This window comes from Phocoena phocoena, chromosome 12 (genome assembly GCF_963924675.1).
Source record: "Phocoena phocoena chromosome 12, mPhoPho1.1, whole genome shotgun sequence".
In the NCBI taxonomy this organism is placed as follows: Eukaryota; Metazoa; Chordata; class Mammalia; order Artiodactyla; family Phocoenidae; genus Phocoena; species Phocoena phocoena.
Window position 1 is genome coordinate 14017432 of NC_089230.1, and position 25079 is coordinate 14042510.

General features: G+C 39.5%; 1 protein-coding gene across 1 annotated transcript in view; it reads right to left on the bottom strand.

Annotated features, from left to right (window-relative positions):
- The window catches only part of ESR1 (estrogen receptor 1), a 246892-nt gene that overhangs the window by 65537 nt on the left and 156276 nt on the right, over positions 1-25079 (bottom strand). The window contains exon 6 of the mRNA XM_065888506.1: positions 11356-11494. Within this exon, the coding sequence (XP_065744578.1) occupies positions 11356-11494 (139 nt within the window). The remainder of the gene's footprint in view (positions 1-11355; positions 11495-25079) is intronic.

Consider the following 25079-nt stretch of genomic DNA (forward strand, 5'->3'; position numbering starts at 1 on the left):
AAATGGACAACCTGGAAGAAATGGACAAATTCTTAGAAAGGTATAACCTTCCAAGACTGAACCAAGAAGGAATAGAAAATATGAACAGACCAATCACAAGTAATGAAATTGAAACTGTGATTAAAAATCTTCCAACAAACAAACGTCCAGGACCAGATGGTTTCACAGGTGAATTCTATGAAACATTTAGAGAAGAGCTAACACCCATCCTTCTCAAACTCTTCCAAAAAATTGCAGAGGAAGAAACACTCCCAAACTCATTCTATGAGGCCACCATTACCCTGACACCAAAACCAGAAAAAGATATTACAAAAAAAGAAAATTACAGACCAATATCACTCATGAACACAGATGCAAAATTCCTCAACAAAATACTAGCAAACAGAATCCAATAGCATATTAAAAGGATCATACACCATGATCAAGTGGGATTTATCCCAGGGATAAAAGGAGTCTTCAATATACGCAAATCAATCAATGTGATACACCATATTAACATATTGAAGAATAAAAACCATATTATTAACTCCACAGATGCAGAAAAGGCTTTTGATAAAATTCAACACCCATTTATGGTAAAAACTCTGCAGAAAGTGGGCATAGAGGGAACCTACCTCAACAAAATAAAGGCCATATACGACAAACCCACAGCAAACATCACTCTCAATGGTGAAAAACTGAAAGCATTTCCTCTAAGATCAGGAACAAGACAAGGGTGTCCACTCTCACCACTGTTATTCAACATAGTTTTGGAAGTCCTAGCCACGGCAATCAGAGAAGAACAAGAAATAAAAGGAATACAAATTGGAAAAGAAGAAGTAAAACTGTCATTGTTTGCAGATGACATGATACTATACATAGAGAATCCTAAAGATGCCACCAGAAAACTACCAGAGCTAATCGAGGCATTTGGTAAAGTTGCAGGATACAAAATTAATGCACAGAAATCTCTTGCATTCCTATACACTAATGATGAAACATCTGAAAGAGAAATCAAGGAAACACTCCCTTTTAGCACTGCAACAAAAAGAATAAAATACCTAGGAATAAACCTACCTAGGGAGACAAAAGACCTGTATGCAGAAAACTATAAGACACTGATGAAAGAAATTAAAGATCATACAAACAGATGGAGAGATATACCATGTTCTTGGATTGGAAGAATCAATATTGTGAAAATGACTATACTATCCAAAGCAGTCTACAGATTCAATGCAATCCCTATCAAATTACCAAAGGCATTTTTTACAGAACTAGAACAAAATATTTTAAAATTTCTGTGGAAACACAAAAGAGACCCCAAATAGCCAAAGCAGTCTTGAGGGAAAAAAACGGAGCTGGAGGAATCAGACTCCCTGACTTCAGACTATACTACAATGCTACAGTAATCAAGACAATACGGTTCTGGCACAAAAACAGAAATATAGATCAATGGAACAAGATAGAAAGCCCAGAGATAAACCCACGCACCTATGGTCAACTAATCTATGACAAAGGAGGCAGGGATATACAATGGAGAAAAGACAGCCTCTTCAATAAGTGGTGTTGGGAAAACTGGACAGCTGCATGTAAAAGAATAAAATTAGAACACTCCCTAACACCGTACACAAAAATAAACTCAAAATGGACTAGAGACCTAAATGTAAGACCAGACATTATAAAACTCTTAGAGGAAAACATAGGAAGAACACTCTCTGACATAAATCACAGCAAGACGTTTTTTGATCCACCTACTAGAGTAATGGAAATAAAAACAAAAATAAACAAATGGGACCTACTGAAACTTAAAAGCTTTTGCACAGCAAAGGAAACTACAAATAAGACAAAAAGACAACCCTCAAAAATGGGAGAAAATATTTGCAAATGAATCAATGGACAAAGGATTAATCTCCAAAATATATAAACAGCTCATGCAGCTCAATATCAAAAAAACAAACAACCCAATCCAAAAATGGGCAGAAGACCTAAACAGACATTCCTCCAGAGAAAACATACAGATCACCAAGAAGCACATGAAAAGCTGCTCAACATCACTAATTATTAGAGAAATGCAAATCAAAACTATAGTGAGGTATCACCTCACACCAGTTAGAATGGGCATCATCAGAAAATCTACAAACAACAAATGCTGGAGAGGGTGTGGAGAAAAGAGAACCCTCTTGCACTGTTGGTGGGAATGTAAATTGACAGAGCCACTATGCAGAACAGTATGGAGGTTCCTTAAAAAACTAAAAATAGAATTACCATATGACCCAGCAATCCCACTACTGGGCATATACCCAGAGAAAACCATAGTTCAAATAGACACATGCACCCTAATATTCATTGCAGCACTATTTACAATAGCCAGGTCATGGAAGCAATCTAAATGCCCATCGACAGATGAATGGGTAAAGAAGACGTGGTACATATATACAATGGAACATTACTCAGCCATAAAAAGGAATGAAATTGGGTCATTTGTAGAGACGTGGATGAATCTAGAGACTGTCATACAGAGTGAAGTAAGTCAGAAAGAGAGAAACAAATATCGTATATTAACGCATATATGTGGAACCTAGAAAAATGGTTCAGATGAACTCGTTTGCAGGGCAGAAGTTGAGATACAGATGTAGAGAACCAACATATTGTCACCAAGGGGCAAAAGTGGCGGGGGGTTGGGGGCTGGGGGGATGAATTGAGAGATTGGGATTGACATATATACACTAATATGTATAAAATGGATAACTAAAATGAACCTACTGTACAAAATAATTAATTAAATAAAATTCAAAATAAAGAGAAGAAATAACATGTGTTGGTGAGGATGTGGAGAAAAGGGAACCCTTTTGTGCGCTGTTGGTAAGAACGTAAATTGGGCGGCCGCTATGGAACACAGGATGGAGGTTCCTCAAAAATTTAAGAATAGAACTACCATATGATCCAGAAATTCCTCTTCTGGGCATTTATCCAAAGAAAATGAAAACACTAATTTGAAAAGATATCTGCACTTCCATGTTCATTGCAGCATTATTTACAATAGCCAAGGCATGGAAGTAACCTAAGTGTCCATCAATGGATGAATGGATAAAGAAAAAGTTTATATATATACATATATATAATGAAATATTATTTCATTCAGCCATAAAAAGATGGAAATCCTGCCATTTGTGATAATATGGATGGACTTTGAGGGCCTTATGCTAAGTGAAATAAGTCAGACAGTGGGAGACACATCGCAGTAGGATATCACTTATATGTGGAATCTTAGAAAAAAACAAATCCACCAGGCTCAAAGATACAGAGAACAGGGGGGCTTCCCTGGTGGCGCAGTGGTTGAGAGTCCACCTGCCGATGCAGGGGACACGGGTTCGTGCCCCGGTCCGGGAAGATCCCGCATGCCCGCGGAGTGGCTGGGCCCGTGAGCCATGGCCGCTGAGCCTGCACGTCCAGAGCCTGTGCTCCGCAACAGGAGAGGCCACAACAGTGAGAGGCCCACGTACCGCAAAAAAAAAAAAAAAAAAAAGATACAGAGAACAAATTGGTGGTTGCCAGAGGAGGGTGGTGGGCAAAATGGGTGAAGATAGTGAAAAGGTACCAACTTTCAGTTATAAGATAAATAAGTTCTGGGGATGGTAATGTACAGCCTCGTGACTATAGTTAATAAAACTTTACTGTATATTTGAAAGTTGGTAAGAGAGTAGACCTTAAAATTTCTTGTCGTAGGAAAATGTATAACTATTTGTGGTGATGGATGTTAACTCGACTTACTGTGGTGATCATTTTATAATATCTACATATATCAACTCATACGTTGTATACATATGTTGTACAATATAATGTTATGTCAATTGTATCTCAATTTTTTAAAAAGTGATGGAGGAAGCTAAACTAGACACGAATGATGTGGGGTGTGGTGGAGGCTTGCTTATAATGTCTTGCTTTTGCCTGCATTCATTTGTACACCAATATTACTCTACCACTAGACAGTGAGTTCCCTGAGGACAGGTCTGCCTCTTACACATTTTTTTCATATCCTCCAGTGTTAGGCAGAACCCTAGAGACATGGACGTACTCAATAAATATCTACTGAGTTGACTTAAACTGAATCCTAACTAACACAGACTTGAAGTTGTGTTATCTCCCTTTATCAATGGATTTTAATTGCACTCATTAAACAAATGAGGATCTTTCCAATTCTGACTATGGAAAAGCAGCTGCGATTAAAGCAGATATGAGAGAGGGATTACGTGATTACCTCTGTGTAGCATGGGTGACTTAAATAATATCAAGATATTTTAGAACTGTCAAAAGTATTATGATGATTGTATTTTAAATCAATTAGCAAGTTTAATTGTTAACAATTTGTGGCAAATGCAAAAATAATGTGGTAGGTAAACATGTAAGAAAAGTTAAATTAACCTCTTACACAGGATTAATTCTTTGGTTGGAATTATGCCTTTTCCTCTGGGGCAATTTTATATTAAGTGGATCCTTACTGTTTATAGGCTAATTCCTCTTGAGGAGTTAAAGACTTGTGGCTTAGCAGCCTTTATAACATCGCACTGCTTAATTGCTTTGTTTTTAAGGAGAAATCTTGATTTGAATGTTTTGTTTTTTACCTTTTTCCAGTAGAACCCCTACAGGCGCTTTCATGATTGAAGGTCTCGTTGGTCAAATTGACTTTTTCCAAAACTCCAATATGTGTGTGTGTGTGTTTAATATTTTTATTGAGATATAATTCACATATCACATAATCGACCCACTTAAAGTGTGTAATGAAATTGGGTTTTAGTCCAATAGATATTTTGATACCTTTTCAATCAGAGATAGCAGTAATATTAGCAGCTTGGCGAATTTCTCTATTCTTTGGGCCTCAATTTTTCTCCTCTGCAGTTTACAGTTTCATATTCCCAGGATTTGTCATAACTCTGCACCAAAGACTTTAAAGAATCAATCAGTTGGCATCTGCTGTTGAGTAATTAAGGACTCAGAACTGGAAAGAACCAATGGATCCAGCGCCAAGAATACAAGCTGGTAAAACCCTTTGCTACCTGTATTCTCACATAATAAATAAAATATAGTATAGAAGATAACCCAACACACTACTGTACAGATTAAAGAAGTTACATAAAAGTTGGCTTCCTTTCTTTCCTTTCCTCATCCAATTCTATAAGGTGGAGCAAAAATAAAAGTTATGAACAAAGTTCTTGGGATATGAATGGGCCATATAGGGATGCAAACCAACACAAGCCTGGAAAGTTATGAGGGAATCCAGCAAAGCCACTGGAGTAACCGAAACTGTCTCCTGCCCAGGACTGACTTTGCTGAGGAGCTGATCACTCCCCGACCCACCTGCTGCCCCTGCTACTATAACATCCCCCTTCAGTAGAGCATATATTTTTCAGAGAGAAGAAATCTAAAAAGGGAATATAAAGGGAGGTCCTTCTTTTTATGCCCAAGAAACCTTTAAATAAATTACATTCTGAATTTATCAACTTATTTCTGAAATTTCTTTTTTCACTCTTCCAAGTGAAGAAAATCTGCAAAGAATTTACATCAAATTTTACACAGGAAAAAAATTTAAAAGGCCAATTAAAAAAAGGCCAGTAAAAGCATCTGCTGGAAGCATTGTTTCATTTGCATGTTTTTATCTGCATGTTTTTTTCTGAAATATTTACAATAAATAACTTGAAACGAGCACGCTCTGGCTTCTAGAAAATGACTTTTTTTTTCAGTTTAAAGTGAATTTATGGTCTGAAAACAGTCAGCTATTTAGTAGAAGAAGCAAAATGTTCTCTCCAGTGCAACAACCTGTTTTTCTCTTAAGGAAGAGAACTTATTCCTATCCCATGCCTACAAGTCAAAGACCTTTCTGTTGTCCAATATTATTTCCTACAGACAGAGCCTCCTGATGCAGGAGCGATGGAAAGAGCTAGATCAACAACCCTCTGGCCAGACGCTTGGTAGAGGGAATATTCTCCTTGTCGAATTAAGCTTTGCTTTCAAATGGATGAATAGTTTTTTTTTCTCTGAGAGTGAATAGGAATCGAAAGAGAGTGCTTTGGCTTCACTGAGAAATCCGCAAATATTTCTTAGAATTTGTTAGCGTGGATGGCGCCAGCAAAACAGAATCTAGACAGTGCTCTGGAAACTGGATAGTCTCACTGAACTGGCAATTCACACTGTGTCCTCTAACATCACATCTGCCTTCCAGCGATAGTAAACTTTACTCCTGCGAAAACAAAGAGATCCCACAAGGAATGACTTATATTGAACACTTTTGCTTCTGTTTTCCGTCTCTGTTTTTCCAGGGTGAGCACTCAAGCAGGACTAAACGAAGAGGTGCATTCCTAGTTGACACAGAGGACATATTTTGTGTTTTCTGGTGCCAAAACACACCAAGGGATTAGGTGCTAGAATGGAAAATGAGATTTCTCCATTTCCTGATTACTTTCACAGGTGTTCTTATTATCTTTAACTTCCCTCTTATAAAATACACACACACACACTGAGAGAAATTACTGGGTTCTCTATTAATACCTGATAACAAGCTTTATCTCTTGGTTTTCACAGGAAGAGAAGACTGCATTAAGTGCTTGGGACTCAGTGCTGCAAGATACAGGGAAGAACTGGAAACTGTGGGTAGGCTAAGTGGCAAGGATAAAATTAGCCTTCAAGCATATGACTACCAGGAAAGCTATAAACTACCAGAATCAAGATATCATGGGTTATCATCGGGAGTAAATCAAGCAATAACTCTTTTGAAATGGATGCTAGATAGGAAATACAGTCCTCTGCTCACAAGTGTGGGATGATAATCCAGCAATTTTTTTATATTCCTATAATCACTAAACCCCATTTGCCAATACTAACATTTGAGTAATTACAAGGGAAGACTGAGGTATATTCTATCCTCTTGATAGCCTTGGAAAGCACAAGTGCCTGGATTTGCAAAGAAGGCTTAAGAAAACAGGATATCATTATAATCTATCGCAGATAAACCCTTGTCTCTAGTTAGCAACGGTGATAATCCCTGGGTGACAGGACTCCTTGGGACTTCTGGCTTTCCCTCGTCCCCAGGTCTATGCAGATGTAAACACCCTATGGACGCCGACTTTGCAAAGGTAGTATCACCAAGCCTGAGATAAAATAAAAATGATGCAGTGAACACTCATCTTTTGCTTACCAGCTCTCAAATACTTGGCTTTGAAACTCATGGATTTCTACATTTTGTTACAAAAAATGTTTACAATGTGCAAAAGGATGGGAAAAGAGCAAAAGGGAGATCAAGGTGACTGATGTTAATCAGAAAGCTGAATGTTATCAAAAGGGCTGGGAGCCTGCAAGGCGAAAACATAAACAGTGCTCTCAACTATCACTCAAAAGTCATCTTCCAGATGTATAAAATTTCAAATGGGTTGCTGGTCACAATATTTTTTACTGTTATGCATATATCAATGTCATCAAAAGCAGTTATCTTCTAATACCAAGAGAGTAATTTAATAATATTGAAATTTTATAATATTTAGGTACATGTTAATAATTAGAAAAATGTAGAAAAGTATATACTATAGACCATATTTTAAAAAATAATATTATTTATATAATTTATATTTATTTATATATTTTTCGAATCATTAACATGATTAGAAATGTATGTATGCAAATGTTCTTAAACATATTAAGACCTGGAGGATTTTACTCCATAGTGGGTCTAGTGATGGAAGAAAAATAAGATCCTCTGTTTATCTTCATTCGGAATTTAACAGGTTTGTGGAATATAAGCAGAAGTATAAGCATAAGCCAGATGCACTTAGTAATTTTAAAAATCCTTTCGAAACAGATGTATCTTAATTTCTTCAAAGTCTAGAAGGGTCTAAGCCAGGAATTAAGTAGCCCTGAACAAGAAGTGAGTGAGTTTGATGACAAGAACAGTTGAAATGACCATCAGAAGACGTGGCTTCTCCTGACTCTCCCATGAGCCACCGGGGGACCCTGGCCAGTGCAATTAACAAACACTTATCGGGGATCATGGAAGACTTTGTTCATGGGAGGGAACAAAAAGGCGAACAAGATCTGGTTCCTGCCTGTATGAAGTTCATGAGCTGAAAGGGAAGATGAGACATACAGTCATAACTTACAGGTGGCAGAAGGAGAATAAGAGAAGCAGAAACCAAACCCCATGAGAACATAGACAAAGAAAAGGCTACTTTCTGGCTAAAGAGGAGAGAGTTTGGAGGAAGGTTTTCCGGAAGAGTAACATCTGAAATGGCCTTAAAGAAGGTCCCAAGATTCTAACAAGGAATCCTAAAGGTACAGGGCCTTTCAGAAGCAGTGGAAAAAAACCTTGAAGAGTGAAGTCAAGTTCGTGGCTCTCAGGCTGCAGTCAGGGCCCAGGTGTTTGTTAGCCTGGAAAAGAGCTCACCAGGCTCACTTAATCCCCAGAACTCCGTTTTGGACTTAAAGCCACTGACCTTCCTCATTACATCATCTGACCCGCTCTGTTGATGTCTGTGTCTGCGACACTTGCAACAGGGATTCATAATTATCAAGGTAAGAAGTCTAGACGGTACTTTCTAAAGAAGGCAGAGAGCCAATGGAAGCTGAATCAGGAAGCATCAGGATCACAGCTGTGCCTTAGAAAGAAGCCTCTGGCAGCCCTGTGGGAAGAGACTGAAGGAAAGAGGGCCGGTGGCCGAGAAAGACAGTGCTGGAGAGGCAAGCCTTTGGGGAGGGCTGACTTGGACCTGTGCTAGGGGAGGAATGGCGACAAAGGGGAGGTGTGGATTTCAGAAACAGGGCAGGAAGGACTTGACAGTTAACTGGATAATCTGGTGGAGGGAGTGGAATCCACGGTTAACTTGAACTTGACAGCTTCAGTGTCTAGCTGAATGCCACTAATAGAAAAAAAGAAAAGGAACAAACGTGGTGAGGAAGATAATGTATTCAATACTGTGAGTCTGAAGAGCTTATAGGATTTTGAAATGGGAAAATCTAGAGTAGTCATTCTCAACCAGGGACAATTCTGTGCCTCCCTTCTCCCCACACATACACAGCGGACATTTAGAAATGTCTGGAGACATTTGGGGTTGTCATCTCTGGGGAAAGAGATGCTGCTACGAGAGCATCTAGTAGGTTAAGTCCAGGAATGCTGCTAAACATCCTAAAATACACAGGACAGTCCCCCACAAGAAAGAATAATCCAACCAAAAATGTCAATAGTGCAGAAGTTGAGAAATCCTGGTCTAGAGGTAGTAGAAACTTCCTATCTGGAATTTTAGAAGGGAGGAATGGAGAGAAATGAGAACTCTTAGTCACTGACACTGCAGTGAGAAACACGGGAGAAAATTAAGCACACTGACAGTGTGTGGAAAAGAAAGGCAGGTGGTTGATAAGATCCTACACAATATCACCTTGCTGGCAAAATGAGTTTCATCGGGGTGAGGTGATGTCACAAACACTTTCATATCTAAAATGCAATGACTGATGATTGCTCTCAGGAAGTGTGTACCTAGGAAGGTAAACATGGATGAGGTAGTAAATCATGGAACACATCAATTCAGTCAGGAATGTCCCCAATATCCTAAACCCTGAAGACACCTTCCAGTCTACTGTGGAGAAACACTGTATGTGGTCTATGATTTTCATCTGCAAATTTATTATAACTTGCTCATGGAACGACATGACTGTAACAGAAAAAATTGAAAAGCAGCAGAAGAAAAAGGAGGAGGAGAAAGAAAAGGAGGAAGAGGAGATAGGCCAAAAAAAAAAAAAAAGTAAAGAGGAAAGCAAAGGAAAACAGGAAAAAGAGGTGGAAGGGAAAAATGACAAGAGAAACAAGGGAAGGGAAGGGAAGGGAAAGGAAGGAAAAGAAGTGAAGAAGCACTGTAGAGACATCCTCTAAAAGGCAGGCTAAATACCGTGCGAGGGCAGTTCTACGGAACCAGACCAGTGGCCGCTCTCAATCAGTCCACAAAACTGTGATACAGGACTATATTCCATGGAAAGAAAGAGCTGCTTCTTGAACAGCATCATCACTGTTGATGACGCTATAATAACACAAAATGATGAAAGAGTAACCAATACGTATACAATTCTCCAGTATTTAAATAAATAAATGTTGCCAGAACTCTGTTCCAGGCGGCTTGGCAGGTGTAGGGCAGGAAGCCAGAGCAGGACAGGAGATGAGGGGGCAGCGTGGTGCTCCGAAAGGAAGGAAAGCCCAAAGATGCATCGCGTGCAACCTGGCAGCCTTGGACTGATGAGCAGAGGCAAAAAAAAGTCTGCAAGAAACAACTAGAAGATGGATCGTTCCCATTCAAATGATTATGTCGTCCGTAAAGACAAGGTGCATCTGGTAACAAAAGGTCACAGCAGCAGACCAGAGAAGGCATTGCTGATGAGGAAAGAGTGTGAAGGATGTGTGCACAGGGCAGGAGACAACATGAGTGTGCCAGAGACAGACAGATCTTGAATTCCAATCCTGGCTCCACCATCGGCTAGCTCAATGCTCTTTGCGAGTAGCAGAATGTCTCTGAAACTCAGCATCCCTTCTGGTAAAACGTGAATGATAAGGCTTCCCGGGAGCGCTGTGATGATTAAATGAGATCATGTATGTAAAGTATTCAGCACAACAGCTGGAGCTGGGTAGGGACTCTGTTAGTGGTAGCTGCTGTTAAATAATGTCTAAATTCGATTACTCTAAGCAATGACTGAATAAGAAAGAATAGGACCCACATTCCAAGTCAACCGAAATAGAATACATGAAATAAGGGGCCACGTTTGAAAACTGAAATCTTCATTTTCTAAAATAAGCAAGTTAACTTGTAGGAATTCATAAAACTGGAAGTGGCCTTCAGAACTCTGTTCAAATTTCTTCATTTACTGATGGCAAAATTGGAAAAGGAAATGAAAAGACTATTGTGGTTTGGATGTACATGAGCCAAAAAAAGATTTTAATTAAAGGAAAGTTACTCATCATTCTTTTATATAACACAAGATGAAGGTGAAGTTAGAAAATTACAGTCCACAATTTTGTAAATACACACAAATACATATGTGTATATATATTGATACATACATATGTGTATATATATTGATACATGCATGTATGTATATATAAATATACACACACATATACAATATACACGTATATTTTAGAAATGAGAGAGCTAATCTGGGGAGACATCGGGCAGACAGTTATCCTTAGCCTTCCGTGAACTCGACTACCCTACATCACCCGAATCCACCCATTTGTAAATATATCTGATGAAGTTCTTGGAGGCTTCGTGCAATGCTGAATAAAGGAGCTTCAGGATCAGACTGGTGATTATCAAGAATGTGGTTCCCCCAAGCTACAGCCAGGTCACTCACCTGTCCAGGAGCAAGTTAGGAGCAAACAGGAGCTTCCCTGGGTGCTCCATGGAGCGCCAGACAAGACCAATCATGAGAATCTCTAGCCAGGCACATTCCAGAAGGTGGACCTGATCATGGAGGGTCAAATCCACAAATCCTGAAACAAGACAAGAAAACCCTGCTGACTCAAATGAAAGGTAATGCAACCAGGGATTTGAAGTGGTAGGGTCTATTTTTTATTAGATGGGAAAACATAAATTAGAAGCACACAGTAGGAAAGTCAAGTAACTATTTTTTAAACCTAGCGTATCAGTGAACTTTACTGTGGCATTTTTTTAATGTCTTAGTGTCATGTCTACAGAAATATACTAATTTAAGCAACCCACTTGGTTTTCTATAAAGTTCTGAACTTAGTGTTAAAATGTGTATGCTTTTTACTTAGACATTTCTAATAGCCCTATGTGACCATTACATTTCATTTCTGTTTCAGCTGAAGACATTTAGGTGCAAGACATTTAAATTACTTGCCCTAAACCAAATAGGAATTGGAGCACAGGTAGGACCAAAGTCACTAAATTTCTACCTCTTTGCTTCATCACTAAGCCATGCTCTTTTTTTCACACCATGGAAAAGAAAGACTAATACAGTAGAATGTGTAAATAAATCACTCGGGAGAGAATGAGTCAGATGAATAAAAGTGACATTATGGTTACTTCTGGTAATAAACGCTAAAAAGTGCCCTTGTTTTCCAATGGTGTATTGGGAGAGTAAAGCTTTCTCCAGTCATCACTGACAATATGGTGGATGCCTAATAGTAATAATAATAGTGAGAAGAAGGAGGGGGAGAAGGAGAAGAAGGGGAAAGAACAGGAAGATCAATTGATTGCGCCTTTACTACGGGTTAGAAGTGATGCTAAGTACTTCCCATACCAATTTTTAAAGTATTTATTAACACAATAATTCTCAGAGGTAGGAACTCACGGGGATATCATTTTACAGATAAGGAAACAGATGTTCAGAGAGCTTATATACTAGTTAAGGTCAGAGATGGAAATATAGTCTCCAGAACCTATGCCCTTGACCACAAGTGACAGTACTTCTTATGTGCTGCAATTAATTGTAGACTTTGGATCAAGTGACTAAATAAATCTAACCACACAAATTAAGACATGCCAGAGTGACAAGGGCATTGTGTAAACAAGAGGTCCATAAAGTTTGCTCCTTTCCAAATCGGTTCCCTGTTCTTTTGTCCTGAGGTACCCCCATCACATTTCCTTCCTCTCTCTTTCTGCCCTCAACCCTTTGTTCTCTCTTATCCATGAGATGGGTCTAGGAATCCCATTTTTCTTTGTCCTCTTCTTTAATTTTTTCTCACTAATATTATACTTTTATTAGTTATCTATACTTGTATTTACTAAAGAGCCAAAATGTAAGTTTATTTTCCTTAAGCAGTAGTAGTGATGGTTTGCCTACTGAATGTTTCTTCTTGGGGGTGTTGATTAAAGAATTAGCATTAAACAGTTAGCTCATCATTTCTTATATACTTAAGTGCCATCTTTCATACAATCCTCACCACCAAGTAGATGATGATCCGCATAGAGAAACCCAAGGTGGAGAAAGACCTCAGAGTGTAAGCCCCCTCTAGCCACCATCCCATAACCAAGCCTCATTAATTCTTTCAAGTAACCATAAAATTCTATTTCTCCTTTCTATATTTCCACCATTACTGCATTTATTTAATTCTCCGAGAGTCTCTCATCTTTTTGCCTTCTTTAACTCAGCATAATTATGTTAAGACTTACCTATGTTGTTACATGTATAAATAGTTGATTCTTTTTATTGGATATAGCCAATAAATAAATACAATTTATCCTTTCATTGGATATTTGATTAACTTCAGGCTATTACAAATAAAATTGCCATGAGCAATCTATGTACAATTTTTTGTACGGACATATGCTTTCGTTTCTCCTGGGTAAATATTTAAGTGTACTATGGCTGGATTATAAGGTAGGTATACAGTAGGTATATGTTTAACTTTTTAAGAAACTGCTATACCGTCTTCAAAAGTGATTGTTCCATTTTACAACCCCGACAGCAACGGACGATAGTACCAGTCTCTCCACACCTTCAGCCAATACTTAGTATGGTCAGTCTTTTTCATGTTAGACATTCTAGTAGATGTACAGAGGTATCACACTGGCACTGTGATTTTAATCTGCATTTCCCTAAGGACTAATGACATTGAGCATCTTTTCATGTGCTTCTAACAGATCATTATCTTACACTATATTCGCATTAATTATGCATGTGTCTGTAAATCCTTCTAGACTAGGTACTCATTAGAAGCACAAAATACATAATTCTATCAAATTCTGCTTTTCTAACGTCTAAATTTACTGCACCTTCTGCTACATCATCCAGCCATGCCAAGGCCAATTAAAGTGTAGCATTTATCAGAGCAAGTGTCTTCCCACTGGAAAGGGTGGGTTTCAGTCACACAAAGCAGGACTTGCAACTGGAGAGAAAATGGGCAGTTCTGTTCATAAGAAAAACTAAGGGATTAAAAAACAGTGACTGGGTTTCAGGACTCCTGGGAAGAAAAAGGAACAGATATCCCTACACCTTGGAACTGTTTACCTATAGCATGCTTTGGGTCAAAATGGACTAGCCTTGCTCTGGAAGAAGCACTGCCTAAGGCAGCAAGAAAGGCTTCTCTTTCTCAGTAGTCAACGTCTAATGGGATAAACCATCTCCAGTGAGCAGTGTTTATAAGGAAAACTCACAGGGAAGTTTTAATTCTTTAAGATTTCATCCCAATTTTTCAGATAAAGTCTCATAATAGCAATATAAACCTACCCTATAAATCAAACTCACTTTCAGAAATGTTAACATTTGAGAGGTATTTTCTCTCTTCTCATGACATTGCCTGTTTGATGTGGAAAAAAAATGTAATCCTGTGATAATGTCACCCATAATGAAACCTACACAATGTAATTCAATACCCTCCATAAGCCCCAAACAATCACACAGGATGACATTTAGAGGGTATCTCAAGAGAGAACTGCAGCCATGTAACCAATCAATTTTGGAAAACCAAAGGAGCATTTTCTGGTAGCAACCTTACATATTAAACTGAATCATACTTTTTAATTCTCACGTCAAAACTTCAGTGCTATTTAAGTCAGACAGTTTTAGTGGTTTTGGGGGAGTCTCAGAAGCTCACCATAACCATTTGTACCACAGAGGTCTGGTGATTATGAAATCTGTCTGAAGTATGTCTGTTAGTGACAGTTTTCAGTCTGAATCCAGCAGAATTGCTGGGTCCTTCTGTTGAAATGATGTAGATCTCTCAGAAAGGAATAGTCTCTTTAATTATCTTTCCCAGCTGTGCATATCGCCTGCAGACAAGGGTTATTGTGTCTCTTCCAAAGTGTCCTCTGCAAGTTCCTGGGGCAGGGCTGCAGGGAGTGTGCAGAAACTGTCAATTAACCTTCTCAGTGAATGTGAGGGCTACTGAAGGAAGTTACTGGACGGAGTGTCTCTTCCAATATACTGATCTCAATATTATTTTAACCACACAGGAGCTGCATGCTCTTTTGGTGTAGAATAAATGTCCTTTAATACTCTCAATTCATATACCGTGAAGAAAAATAATGTAATAAATCCCAAACAAAATTATACTGGGCCAACTATCTATAGACACCGAGTTTCAACCCTTTGGCTTATTTTCCTTCAAAACAGGAAGAATAATCTATTATGCTACTTCAGCTGAATCTGCTATCATAACTTAGAGGCATGCAACAATGCCTTTCTTGAACACTTGAAAGTGTGGCCAGTATGAAGGTGGGAGCTAGCAGCATCTCGGGGATATGAATGGAGGCATCAGTGACAGAACTTCTTACAGGTGACACAGTGAGACATGATTTACCCCTCATCACTCAGGGACTCTCATTTAGTGCCAGTGGCAAGGGGTCTTCAGGGCTGTGGAATCCACACCAGTGGGGTAGAATGCATACCTCAAAAGTAGTAACAGTAGTTTATTGAGACCAAGTGAAATCAGCTGCAAGGAAATCTCACTTTATAAAATAAAATTTTAAGAGAAAGCGAACATGAGCCTTTTTCTCTAGTCTGCACTTACAGGTCTAGTAATAGAGTATCCAGAGATAGGATATACTGGAAACAGACAGAAATGCTTCAAGTCCTGTCCGCCACCTGTTATGTGGGCAGGGATCTGATGAAGTTGAGGAAGGCCTCTTTCAGAGAAAAAGAGTCTCTCCATACAGACAAGCAGCTTGTTATTTCCAGTCTCATCACCAAGTAAAGATATTTCTGCCTTCTTTCTTCGTTAAAAGGTAACTGTTTTGCCTCCAAGATTTTCCACTGCGTTTTGACTGTGAAAGGAGCTCGTGGCATGTCTTCCCCCCTCCCTTGGGCCTCATGAGATCCTAAGCCCTCTTCCCCACTCTGCTAGGGACTGCCATACTAATTGCTTAATTTGCCTTGGCACACAGGAGATACTTAAAGCCTTACCCACTCTTACTGGGAGTGGCAAGACACGGCAAAGTGTGCCGAGAGCCTGAGGCTAATATAATATGAATGCCCCTTAAGTTCTGCAGTGCTGTTGAGTAAAAGATAAACCAGAGTGGGTCTTCAGTAGAGGCATGAGAAAAAAAATGAGGGCTACAGTAATTGTATTTCTTTTTTCCATGGAATACAATCTATATGTTATAGATGCAAAACAAAGTAGAATCTCTGTGAAGAAAAAAGCAACTTTTTCCTGGGGAGCAGTTGTCTCAAAACTAGAAGCCAGGTGGTTGGTTCCCTTAGTAAATCCACTGGAAAAATATTAGTTTCCTGACCTTCAAAAAATTAATCATGTTCTCAGTCATATGATGACCCCAATGTTCTCCAAAATGTCAGTTATATTGCCCATTGCATTCTTTCTGTTTTGCCTTAACTCAGTGAAAGAAGATTTAAATAATTCATCTATTTTCCCCTTGATGCCAAAATAAAATAAGGTTTTTTTTTTAAAAAAAGAAAGAACATATGGAACATGAGATTGTAGCATAAATCAGCTACAAACTGAATAAAACTTGGGATTTCTGAGAGAAAGCCTATAGAACAGATAATGTCAGAACAACCTAGATCCCAGCTCAAATGCTAAGCGGTCTTCACATCCTCCATTTTGTTGTTGTTGTTTTTTTCTTTTTCTCCACAAGATAGTAACTTAATGCCATACTACGAACCATGTACCTCATGGTATAGTTGACTATAACCTCCCTCCTCCAAATAAAAATATGGAATCTCCTTTATATGCAGCCTCATTATAGAGAGACCCATTAGAACTGTGATTCTCATTCTCTAACACTAATTTAAGACGTCTCCGTAACATATAAGCATTGAAAAATTCTTTTCAAAGAAATGAGTTTAATCCATTTAAATAAATAATGTAATATACCACTTTTAGCAAATATGTACCACTGTTATAAAATAGAATGGTAAGAGACTATCACTTGTTTAGACATACTGAATCACAGTGCAAGAACATGGGCCTCCTACCAAGCCTGCCCCACATCACATCCCTGTGTATTCTGGCTTTCCTCCGCTATAATAAAAGGAAGTGTTCCCAGGCCCCCTCTGGCAAACGTCACCTATCCAAAGCCCTTATGCAGACACCATACTAAATATCCACCTTGCCAATACCAAGCGGACACTTTCCAGAGGCTACAGCATCCTCACCCTCGGGCCTGATTATCAGGTATTTCCAAGTCACTTCCCAAGATGTAACTTTTTGGAAGGTACACACCCTCCCTTCTCCCCCAACAGAATGAGGAGGACAGAAGTAATTAAAAGACAATGAACCAAAAAGACACGTAGACCTGGCTTGAAATTATTCCGTGGCCCACGGCCAGTTACTTAAGGTCTCTGAAAGCTCTTCCCATCTGTAAAATAATCACTTTGGGTTATTGTAAAAATTAAGGAGTTAGCAGATGTCTCAGTACCAGAGTGGCTACTCAGTGAACATTTGTACTCTTCCCTACTTCATCCCAACAGGCTGGAACTTCTGTCCAGTAGAAGGGAAGACCACTTTTGCAAAGTACCAAGAGAAATGTTTGGTTTTAAAATATTGGAGATTTAGAACTTCAAACTTAAATAGAGCACTTTGTGTTTGCCCTAAATCATGATGTCATGTTGTGTTTTCTGTTTATTTTTTCTTTTTATTTATATGTAAAAAATAACCTAATAAAAAGGATAAAAGACTTCCTGGACATCAAACAGTTCTTACAAAACAACATTTTCATGATTTAAAAGTGGAGGGAACGTGAGCATGTGAGTTATATTTCTCCTAAAACACATATGTGAAAAAATGAAAAAAGAAAGCACGTTTGGGCTTTTATTATACTCAAAGCATTTCAAGATGTTTAGCAAATCCAGAATGCAGCTGTCCTCATGCCGCCCTCCCTGACCAGCCCCAATATAAGTGGCCCATGGCTTTCTATTGAACTCAGCAGACCTCCACTGAGGTCCTTTGTTGCTCCTTATTTGCCTTGGGGTAGAGAGAATGAATCTTACCCTGAGGTGACTACATGCATTGGGAAATAGAGTGGTATTCTCAAGGCAATGCGAAGCAACAAAAACCAGTGGTAAGTGAAGAACTGAATGTGACAAAGTTGACGTTTTTAAAATCTGTCACGTTTAGCATAGTTGACAGCCAAATTAATTTGGGTAAAGATCGAAGAATTCAGTCCAGAGGTTTTAAAATAAACAAAGGTACTGCCTTTTAAAATTACTGGAGCGTCCTTCAAACACCCCTTACTTAGAAGACCATATGTTGAAAGAATTACAGATGATGAAAGTCATGATATCTATATAGATCCACGGACTTTCCAATCTTGACTCTACAGACTGACAAGAGTGTCATGCTTTAGCTGACACTGTATGATGAAGATGCCATGACATCATTACTAATCCCTTCAGAACAATGCAGCAGAGCTTAACACATTTTACTCTGTGACTTACTTTTACGTGTACAGATTCAAAGGTGGAGTTTCTAAGGCACATCCAAAAGAAAAACCAACACCGCTGTCTGCGGTTATTCTCCTTCTTCCCCAGTTTTATCTGAATGAAAGACAAACAACAGAGAGCTTGCTTGGGAGGATCTGAGATATTTCCCAGACATCTCTCTTACAATGCATACATGAGAGATAAACTAAATGCAGAAAATTGTCCTTCCTCTGAAAAGATCTTAGGTATAATGAGTAGGTTACTCACTGAGAAAGGATATCCAAAGACAACACTGGCTTCAAGTTTGCTCAATTGTTGCTTGGTTTTTTGTTTTTGTTTTCTTTTTTGCGGTATGCGGGCCTCTCACTGTTGTGGCCTCTCCCGTTGCGGAGCACAGGCTCCGGACGCGCAGGCCCAGCGGCCATGGCGCACGGGCCCAGCCGCTCCGCAGCATGTGGGATCTTCCCGGACTGGGGCACGAACCCCTGTCCCCTGCATCGGCAGGCGGATTCCCAACCACTGCGCCACCAGGGAAGCCCCTGTTGCTTGGTTTTAAACACCCTCCCAGAACTATATTCAAGGAACCACACTCCTTATAATGCTCCTTTGAAAAATTGTTAGACTTTGCCACAAAAGTGTATTCAGACTCTACTTCAAAAATTTTCCAGAAGATTTTCCTCGCTTCAGACATCAGCCCACATTTATTGTTTAGTCATCGTACATGTCTCTGGATATGCATCTGTGTGTGTGATCTATTGCGGTTACATTTTACTCAACAACCAGTATTTGACTATGTTTACACTTCAATGTATAGGACAAAAAGAAAAAAAAAAAAGAAGAAAGTGTATGGAAATAAATTACCTCTGATCTAGAGAGGTAATTGTAGAACTTCTCTGATTAGAAAGAAAAAAAGGAGCACCTCAAGGCTTTAAGTTTAGAATTACATATTGTAGCATATGTAAAATAATTTTAATACAAAGAAGGAAGTACTCTTGACTTAAAAGCTGAACTTCACAAAATATTTCCCTTAACCTTTATTTAGTGATTTAGTTTACCACACTGCTTTAAATGGCTAGATATGTATTTTCTTATTTTTCAAAGGTTCCATATGTCTTAATTCTGATCACAGCATGTGTGAACTTGTGAAATGCTGACTATATCCCTTTAAAAATTTATGTTCTCAATTTTTGTAGTAGGTAGATGTGAGAAAATGTCACTGCATCTTTGGTAAAGGAGTGGATGAAAGGTATTGAGCTGCATCCCGCATGTAAGCAATCATTTATTTGGCAAATTTCTCTCCAAATGTAGTAACAGGAAAAGGTTTTCCTCTCCTAAAGAATTAATGTGCTCCTTTTCGTTGGAAAGTAAGAACACCAGAGTTTCTTACAGACTGCACAAAGCCCTACCATCAAGAAGCACAGACATTAATGCAATGTTCAAAAGCAGTAATACTTTTCCCTGTTTCCTGGGAAAATTATTGCCTGAGTCCTGCTTTTTCTGATCTCACTTTTTTTTTGCGGTACGCGGGCCTCTCACTGTTGTGGCCTCTCCTGTCGCGGAGCACAGGCTCCAGACTCGCAGGCTCAGCGGCCATGGCCCACGGGCCCAGACGCTCCGCGGCATGTGGGATCTTCCCGGACCGGGGCACGAACCCGTGTCCCCTGCATCGGCAGGCGGACTCTCAACCACTGTGCCACCAGGGAAGCCCTGATCTCACTTTTGCCTGTACTGTTGAATTACTAGGCATCTTGTATCAGACTTTGCAAAGTAGATAGAGGAATAAATCATTAAAATATGTATACTTGTTTTCACACACACATAATTATCCTTTTTTTCCCCTCCTTTTAGCAATAAGTAAGGTATGTGATGACAGGTAAAGTCAGGAGAAAAGAACTAATCTCACAACTATATCTGACTCTAGAAAGAAAAATAGGTCAGGACTTTCAGGTATGAAGATCATACTCGGGGATCAAAAAAAAATGTCCCTCAGAGAAAACAAAGCAGATGGCAACTCTACCTTGTTACCAAGCCCATCTGTATTACACTCGGGGCCTTGGTTCATGAAGAGATGGTTGTCATGACAATAAGCATTTGAGAAGAGTTCTGGAGAAGCTGACGGATTTAAGAGTGTCTCCTAGCTTCCCAATTTTCCAAACACACACAAAAATCCCATCCCTCCACCCCATCCTCCAAATAAACAATTCTATTACTTCTTGTGTTGGCTACAATTATCCTATATTGATGTTATAAAATTCTGCACTCTCATGTCAAAATCCTCCTTGGAGGTACAGAACAGCTCTTTACGCTGATACAGCACAGCTTGAAAGTAAACTGGTCTTTTATTTTTATTTAGCAAAGCAACTGTATTAACTACAGCTTAATTTTTTTCTTTCCAAGCTCAGAAAGAAATCAATTTCAGCTTAAATGAGAAAGGGGAAAAAAGTAAAAGAAATTATTTTCCAGTTTCTGAGAGTAGATGGCAAACTAAAGAAGGAAAAAAATGAATAAACTATAAAGTGCTTAAGACTGTCCTTTGACATGCTTGTCAAATGGACAGGAAGGCCAGCACCGCGGAGCGATTCTGAGATCTCTGATAAGGAGCACGGCTGGCTGCATTTAAAAGTCAACAAGCACTTGTACCTTGGAACATACATTTTTTCCTGTGTACCTCATAGCAGACCTACAGAAGCATTTCAAATACTATTGTCATCAGTCTGAGTTTTCCGGGTACCTGCGTGCTCCCCGTAAACACTACAAATGTCATCAACACAAAGATTGAAGGAGAAGCGGACAATCTCCTTTTTAGAGCAAGTTCCCCAAACAACTGAAAAATGATGATTTCTTCCTACCCCCACCCAGCTCAAGTCCCTTAATGAAACCAAAATTGATGACTATCTTATAATTTTAGGGAGTGTTTCCTCACACACACACACACACACACACACACACACACACACACACACTTGATTTAGAAGCTAGAGGAACACCTGTTGTTGCCAATTACCCAAGGACATCTCGTTCTAGAATGAATTAGGAGCAAAAAAAAAGAGGCTTTTTCTCCCTTTCCTATAGTTAAATTCAGAAGGTTAAAATGGGAGTTTTGCAAGCCAAAATCATCAAGAAGTAACAGAAATGCTGAGTAAAAAGTCACATAACAACACCTCTCCTGAGAAACCAGCAGACAAGATACAGGGCCCCACACCAAGAAGAGGGAGGGCCACAAGTCTGGGGCGGTGGAGGCCTGTGGGTCTCACAAGCACATGGGGATTTATTTTGAAAAGTTTGCTTCCTCTGTTCCAGGTGTCCCATAGTGCCCCACTTCCCACATTCTTTCCATTATCCTACATAGATTTCAGCCCCAGAGAGGACAAGCAACAAAAGGAAGGAGAAAGAAATATTTCAGCCTCTTCCACCCCAGATCTGAAGTCAATGAACACTGACCTTATATACACCATTGCTGAGAGGCCATAAGGAGATTAGAAAGCCAGAGACTATATTTCTTTCATCCATGGTGGATCCTTTTATAAGCATAGAAGTTCTTGCCAGGCCATTAAATAGCCACTCTAAAAATAAAGTGGGTAGCTAAGCAAACCTAAAAGAGAGATTCTCTAAGTACCAATTACCTTCAAAGCAAGAACTATTCCATTTGTTCGCTAACTCAACATGGCCCGTGGCTTGGTATTGGGTCCCATCAGTAATGCTGACTACCTAAGGTTTACAATAGGAGTTACAATGATATTTCCTAATAAAAGTAGATAGTAGCTGTATTAATTTCATAGGGCTGCCATAACAAAGTACCACAAAGTGGGTGGCTTAGAAGAACAGGAAACAACAGTTCTGGAAGCTAGAAGTCTGAACTCAAAGTTTCAGCAGGGCCACGCTCTCTCTGAAGACTCTAGGATAGAGTCTGTTCCATGCCTTTCTCTTAGCTTCTGGGGTCGCTGGCAATCCTTAGCATTCCTTGGCTTGTAGATGCATCATTCCAATCTCTCCTCCATAATCACATGGTTTTCTCTGTGTGTCTCTGTGTCTCTTCTCTTTTTGTAAGAACAGCAGTCACATGAGATTAGGGTCCACACTAATCAAGTACGACCTCATCTTTTTCTTCTTTTTTCCTTATTTTTTTTGGCTGCATCGGGTCTTAGTTGCAGCACACGGGATCTTTGTTGAGGTATGCGGGATCTTTTCATTACCCCACGTGTTCTGCTCAGGCTTCTCTCTAGTTGTGGCGTGCGGGTTTTCTCTCTCCAGTTGTGGTGCGCAGGCTCCAGGGCGCGTGGGCTCTGTGGTTTGCTGCACGCAGGCTCTAGTTGAGGCACACGAGCTCAGTAGTTGTGGCACGCGGGCTTAGTTGCCCCACGGCATGTGGGATCTTAGTTCCCCGACCAGGGATCGAACTCGCATCCCGTGCACTGGAAGCCAGGTTCTTTACCACTGGACCACCAGGGAAGTCCCAAGTATGACCTCACCCTAACTTGATTATATCTGCAAAGACTAGTTCCAAATAAGGTCATACTCACAGGTGCTGGGGGTTAGGACTTCAACATATCTTTTGGGGGTGTGCAATTCAATCCATAACAGTAAGAAACTGTAAACATTTTACCGCTGACATGTCATGTTCAATATTCACCAAATATTTCTTGAGTATCTCCAATATATATATAAACCTGGCATGAGGCTGGGTACTATCGGTACAGAGATGGGGCAATGTTCTCATTCTCAAAAGGCTCCTAGTCTATAGGGGAAGCAGAGAAGATGGACATATGATAATAATGACAGGTGTTAAGTGCCAAAATATAGAAAAATATCTGTGGAGCAGACACCTTAATCTCTGAGGCTGGAGCAAAGGTTATTCCTTGGGCTACTGCATATGCCTTCCCTTCTTCCCAGAACACTCTTCCAAAGACTTCAGCGCTCACAGCATCAAGATCAAGTTCTCATTCCCAGGGTAGCTCTTATCTGTGTGAGTGCCTATGTGCTCATTAGCGTCACTCACCAGAAAGGAAACAGACTGAGCACAGGGACTATGTCTTGATGACATTATGCCTACAGTACTTAATGCAGTGCCTGGCTGAGAAAAGACCCTTAATAAACACTTCTCTTAATGAATGAGATGATGAGTGTAAGTGAATTATCTTCTTGTAGTAGGTGCAGCAATTTGAAGGACTTCTTATAAGAAGGTATCCAGTTTCTCTGGGAAGAAGGAGGAGAGCTCCTTTCTTGGGAAGGAGAAGGAGGTGATAGGTAGGGAGTTAAGAGTAGCAAAGGAGGGGACTGAAATTGTCACTGTGGGAATAGAAAGAAAGCGAGAGTGAGAGGAAGAGAGACAGAGAGAAAGGGAGAGAGAACACGCTAAAGAGGCAACAAGAATATTTGGAAAACTTAGCTGTTAGATCCTCCAATCTCTAAAAATAATTCTAAATGTGGTCATAGGTTGAAATAGGAATATATCTTCCCCTTTAACTGGGATATTGTCCTTTTGAGTATAGTGTTGCTTAAGTCTTAAAAATTCAGTAAAATCTATGCATAAACCCAACTTTTTAAGGAGCAAGATGTGAAATTTAAATACCCAACCTTACCATTAAAAAAAAAAATCAACAATACTCACAAATACAGTATTCTTTGGAGTACTTAAAAGCATAAATTAGTTACAGAAAAATTAATTTCTTCACTATTTTGAACACCTACCATGTGTCAGGAACAATATTGATGTTACGGACAAAAAATTTTAATGTCTTGGTCTCTGACATCAAAGCTAAGAGAAAAGAGAGTCCAATTTAAAAAAAGATTGTAATCACTACTATATGTAAAATAGACAAACAAGGACCTACTGGGAACTATATTCAATATCTTATAACAACCTATAATGGAAAAGAATCTGAAAAAGTATATAAATATATATATTTATATATGCATGTTTTTATATAACTGGATCACTTTGCTGTACACCTGAAACTAATACAACATTGTAAATTAACTATACCTCAATTAAAAGTGTTTAAAAAATAAAATAAAATAAAAAAGATTGTAAAGTACTATCTAAGACCACGTTGGAGGTCTGTGCAGGGCTCCCTGGATGCACACAGGACGGGCAGCTATAGTCCAAAGTGGCAAGACTCATATTTCTGATTTGAGTCTGGATAGCATACTTGATGGAAAGGGAGGCAAAGCTACAGAGGGACCAGAGAGGATGGCACGTTCCTGAAACTGTCTCTAGACCAGACAGAAAGCAGGGCGGGCGTGGTGAGAAATGGGGCCAGAGAAGGAAGCTGGGGCCAGGTGGTGCCACAGAGCTTCGGCTTCACCCAGAGGCAAAGAGGAGTCACTGAAGGAGTTTATAGTGAGGAGTATTAACTAGTTAATTTCATTCTCCACTAGGAGAATGAACCAAAAGAGAGCCATTGATGAGATATTAAGGAAGGTGAATGAAAGGAATTTACCAACTGATGAGATGAAAAAAGGGGGAGAAAAAGCCAAGGATCTCCTGAGTGTCTGGGTGGTAGAGCTGTGGCCACTGTGATGGGCAGACAGAAGCAAGAGGGGGTTCACAGGGGAAGGCAGTGAGTGCCGGGTGGAACATATTTAGGCTAAGCTTCATGTGGCGCCCCCATGTAGAAAAGTCTAGTGGTTTGCTGAAACAAGGGTCTGAGGCTGAGAAGCCTGGAAGGCAGGTCGAAATCAAAGATTTGGGTTTTATCAGGAACTAGGTGAGAATTGAATTCATGGGATTGCAG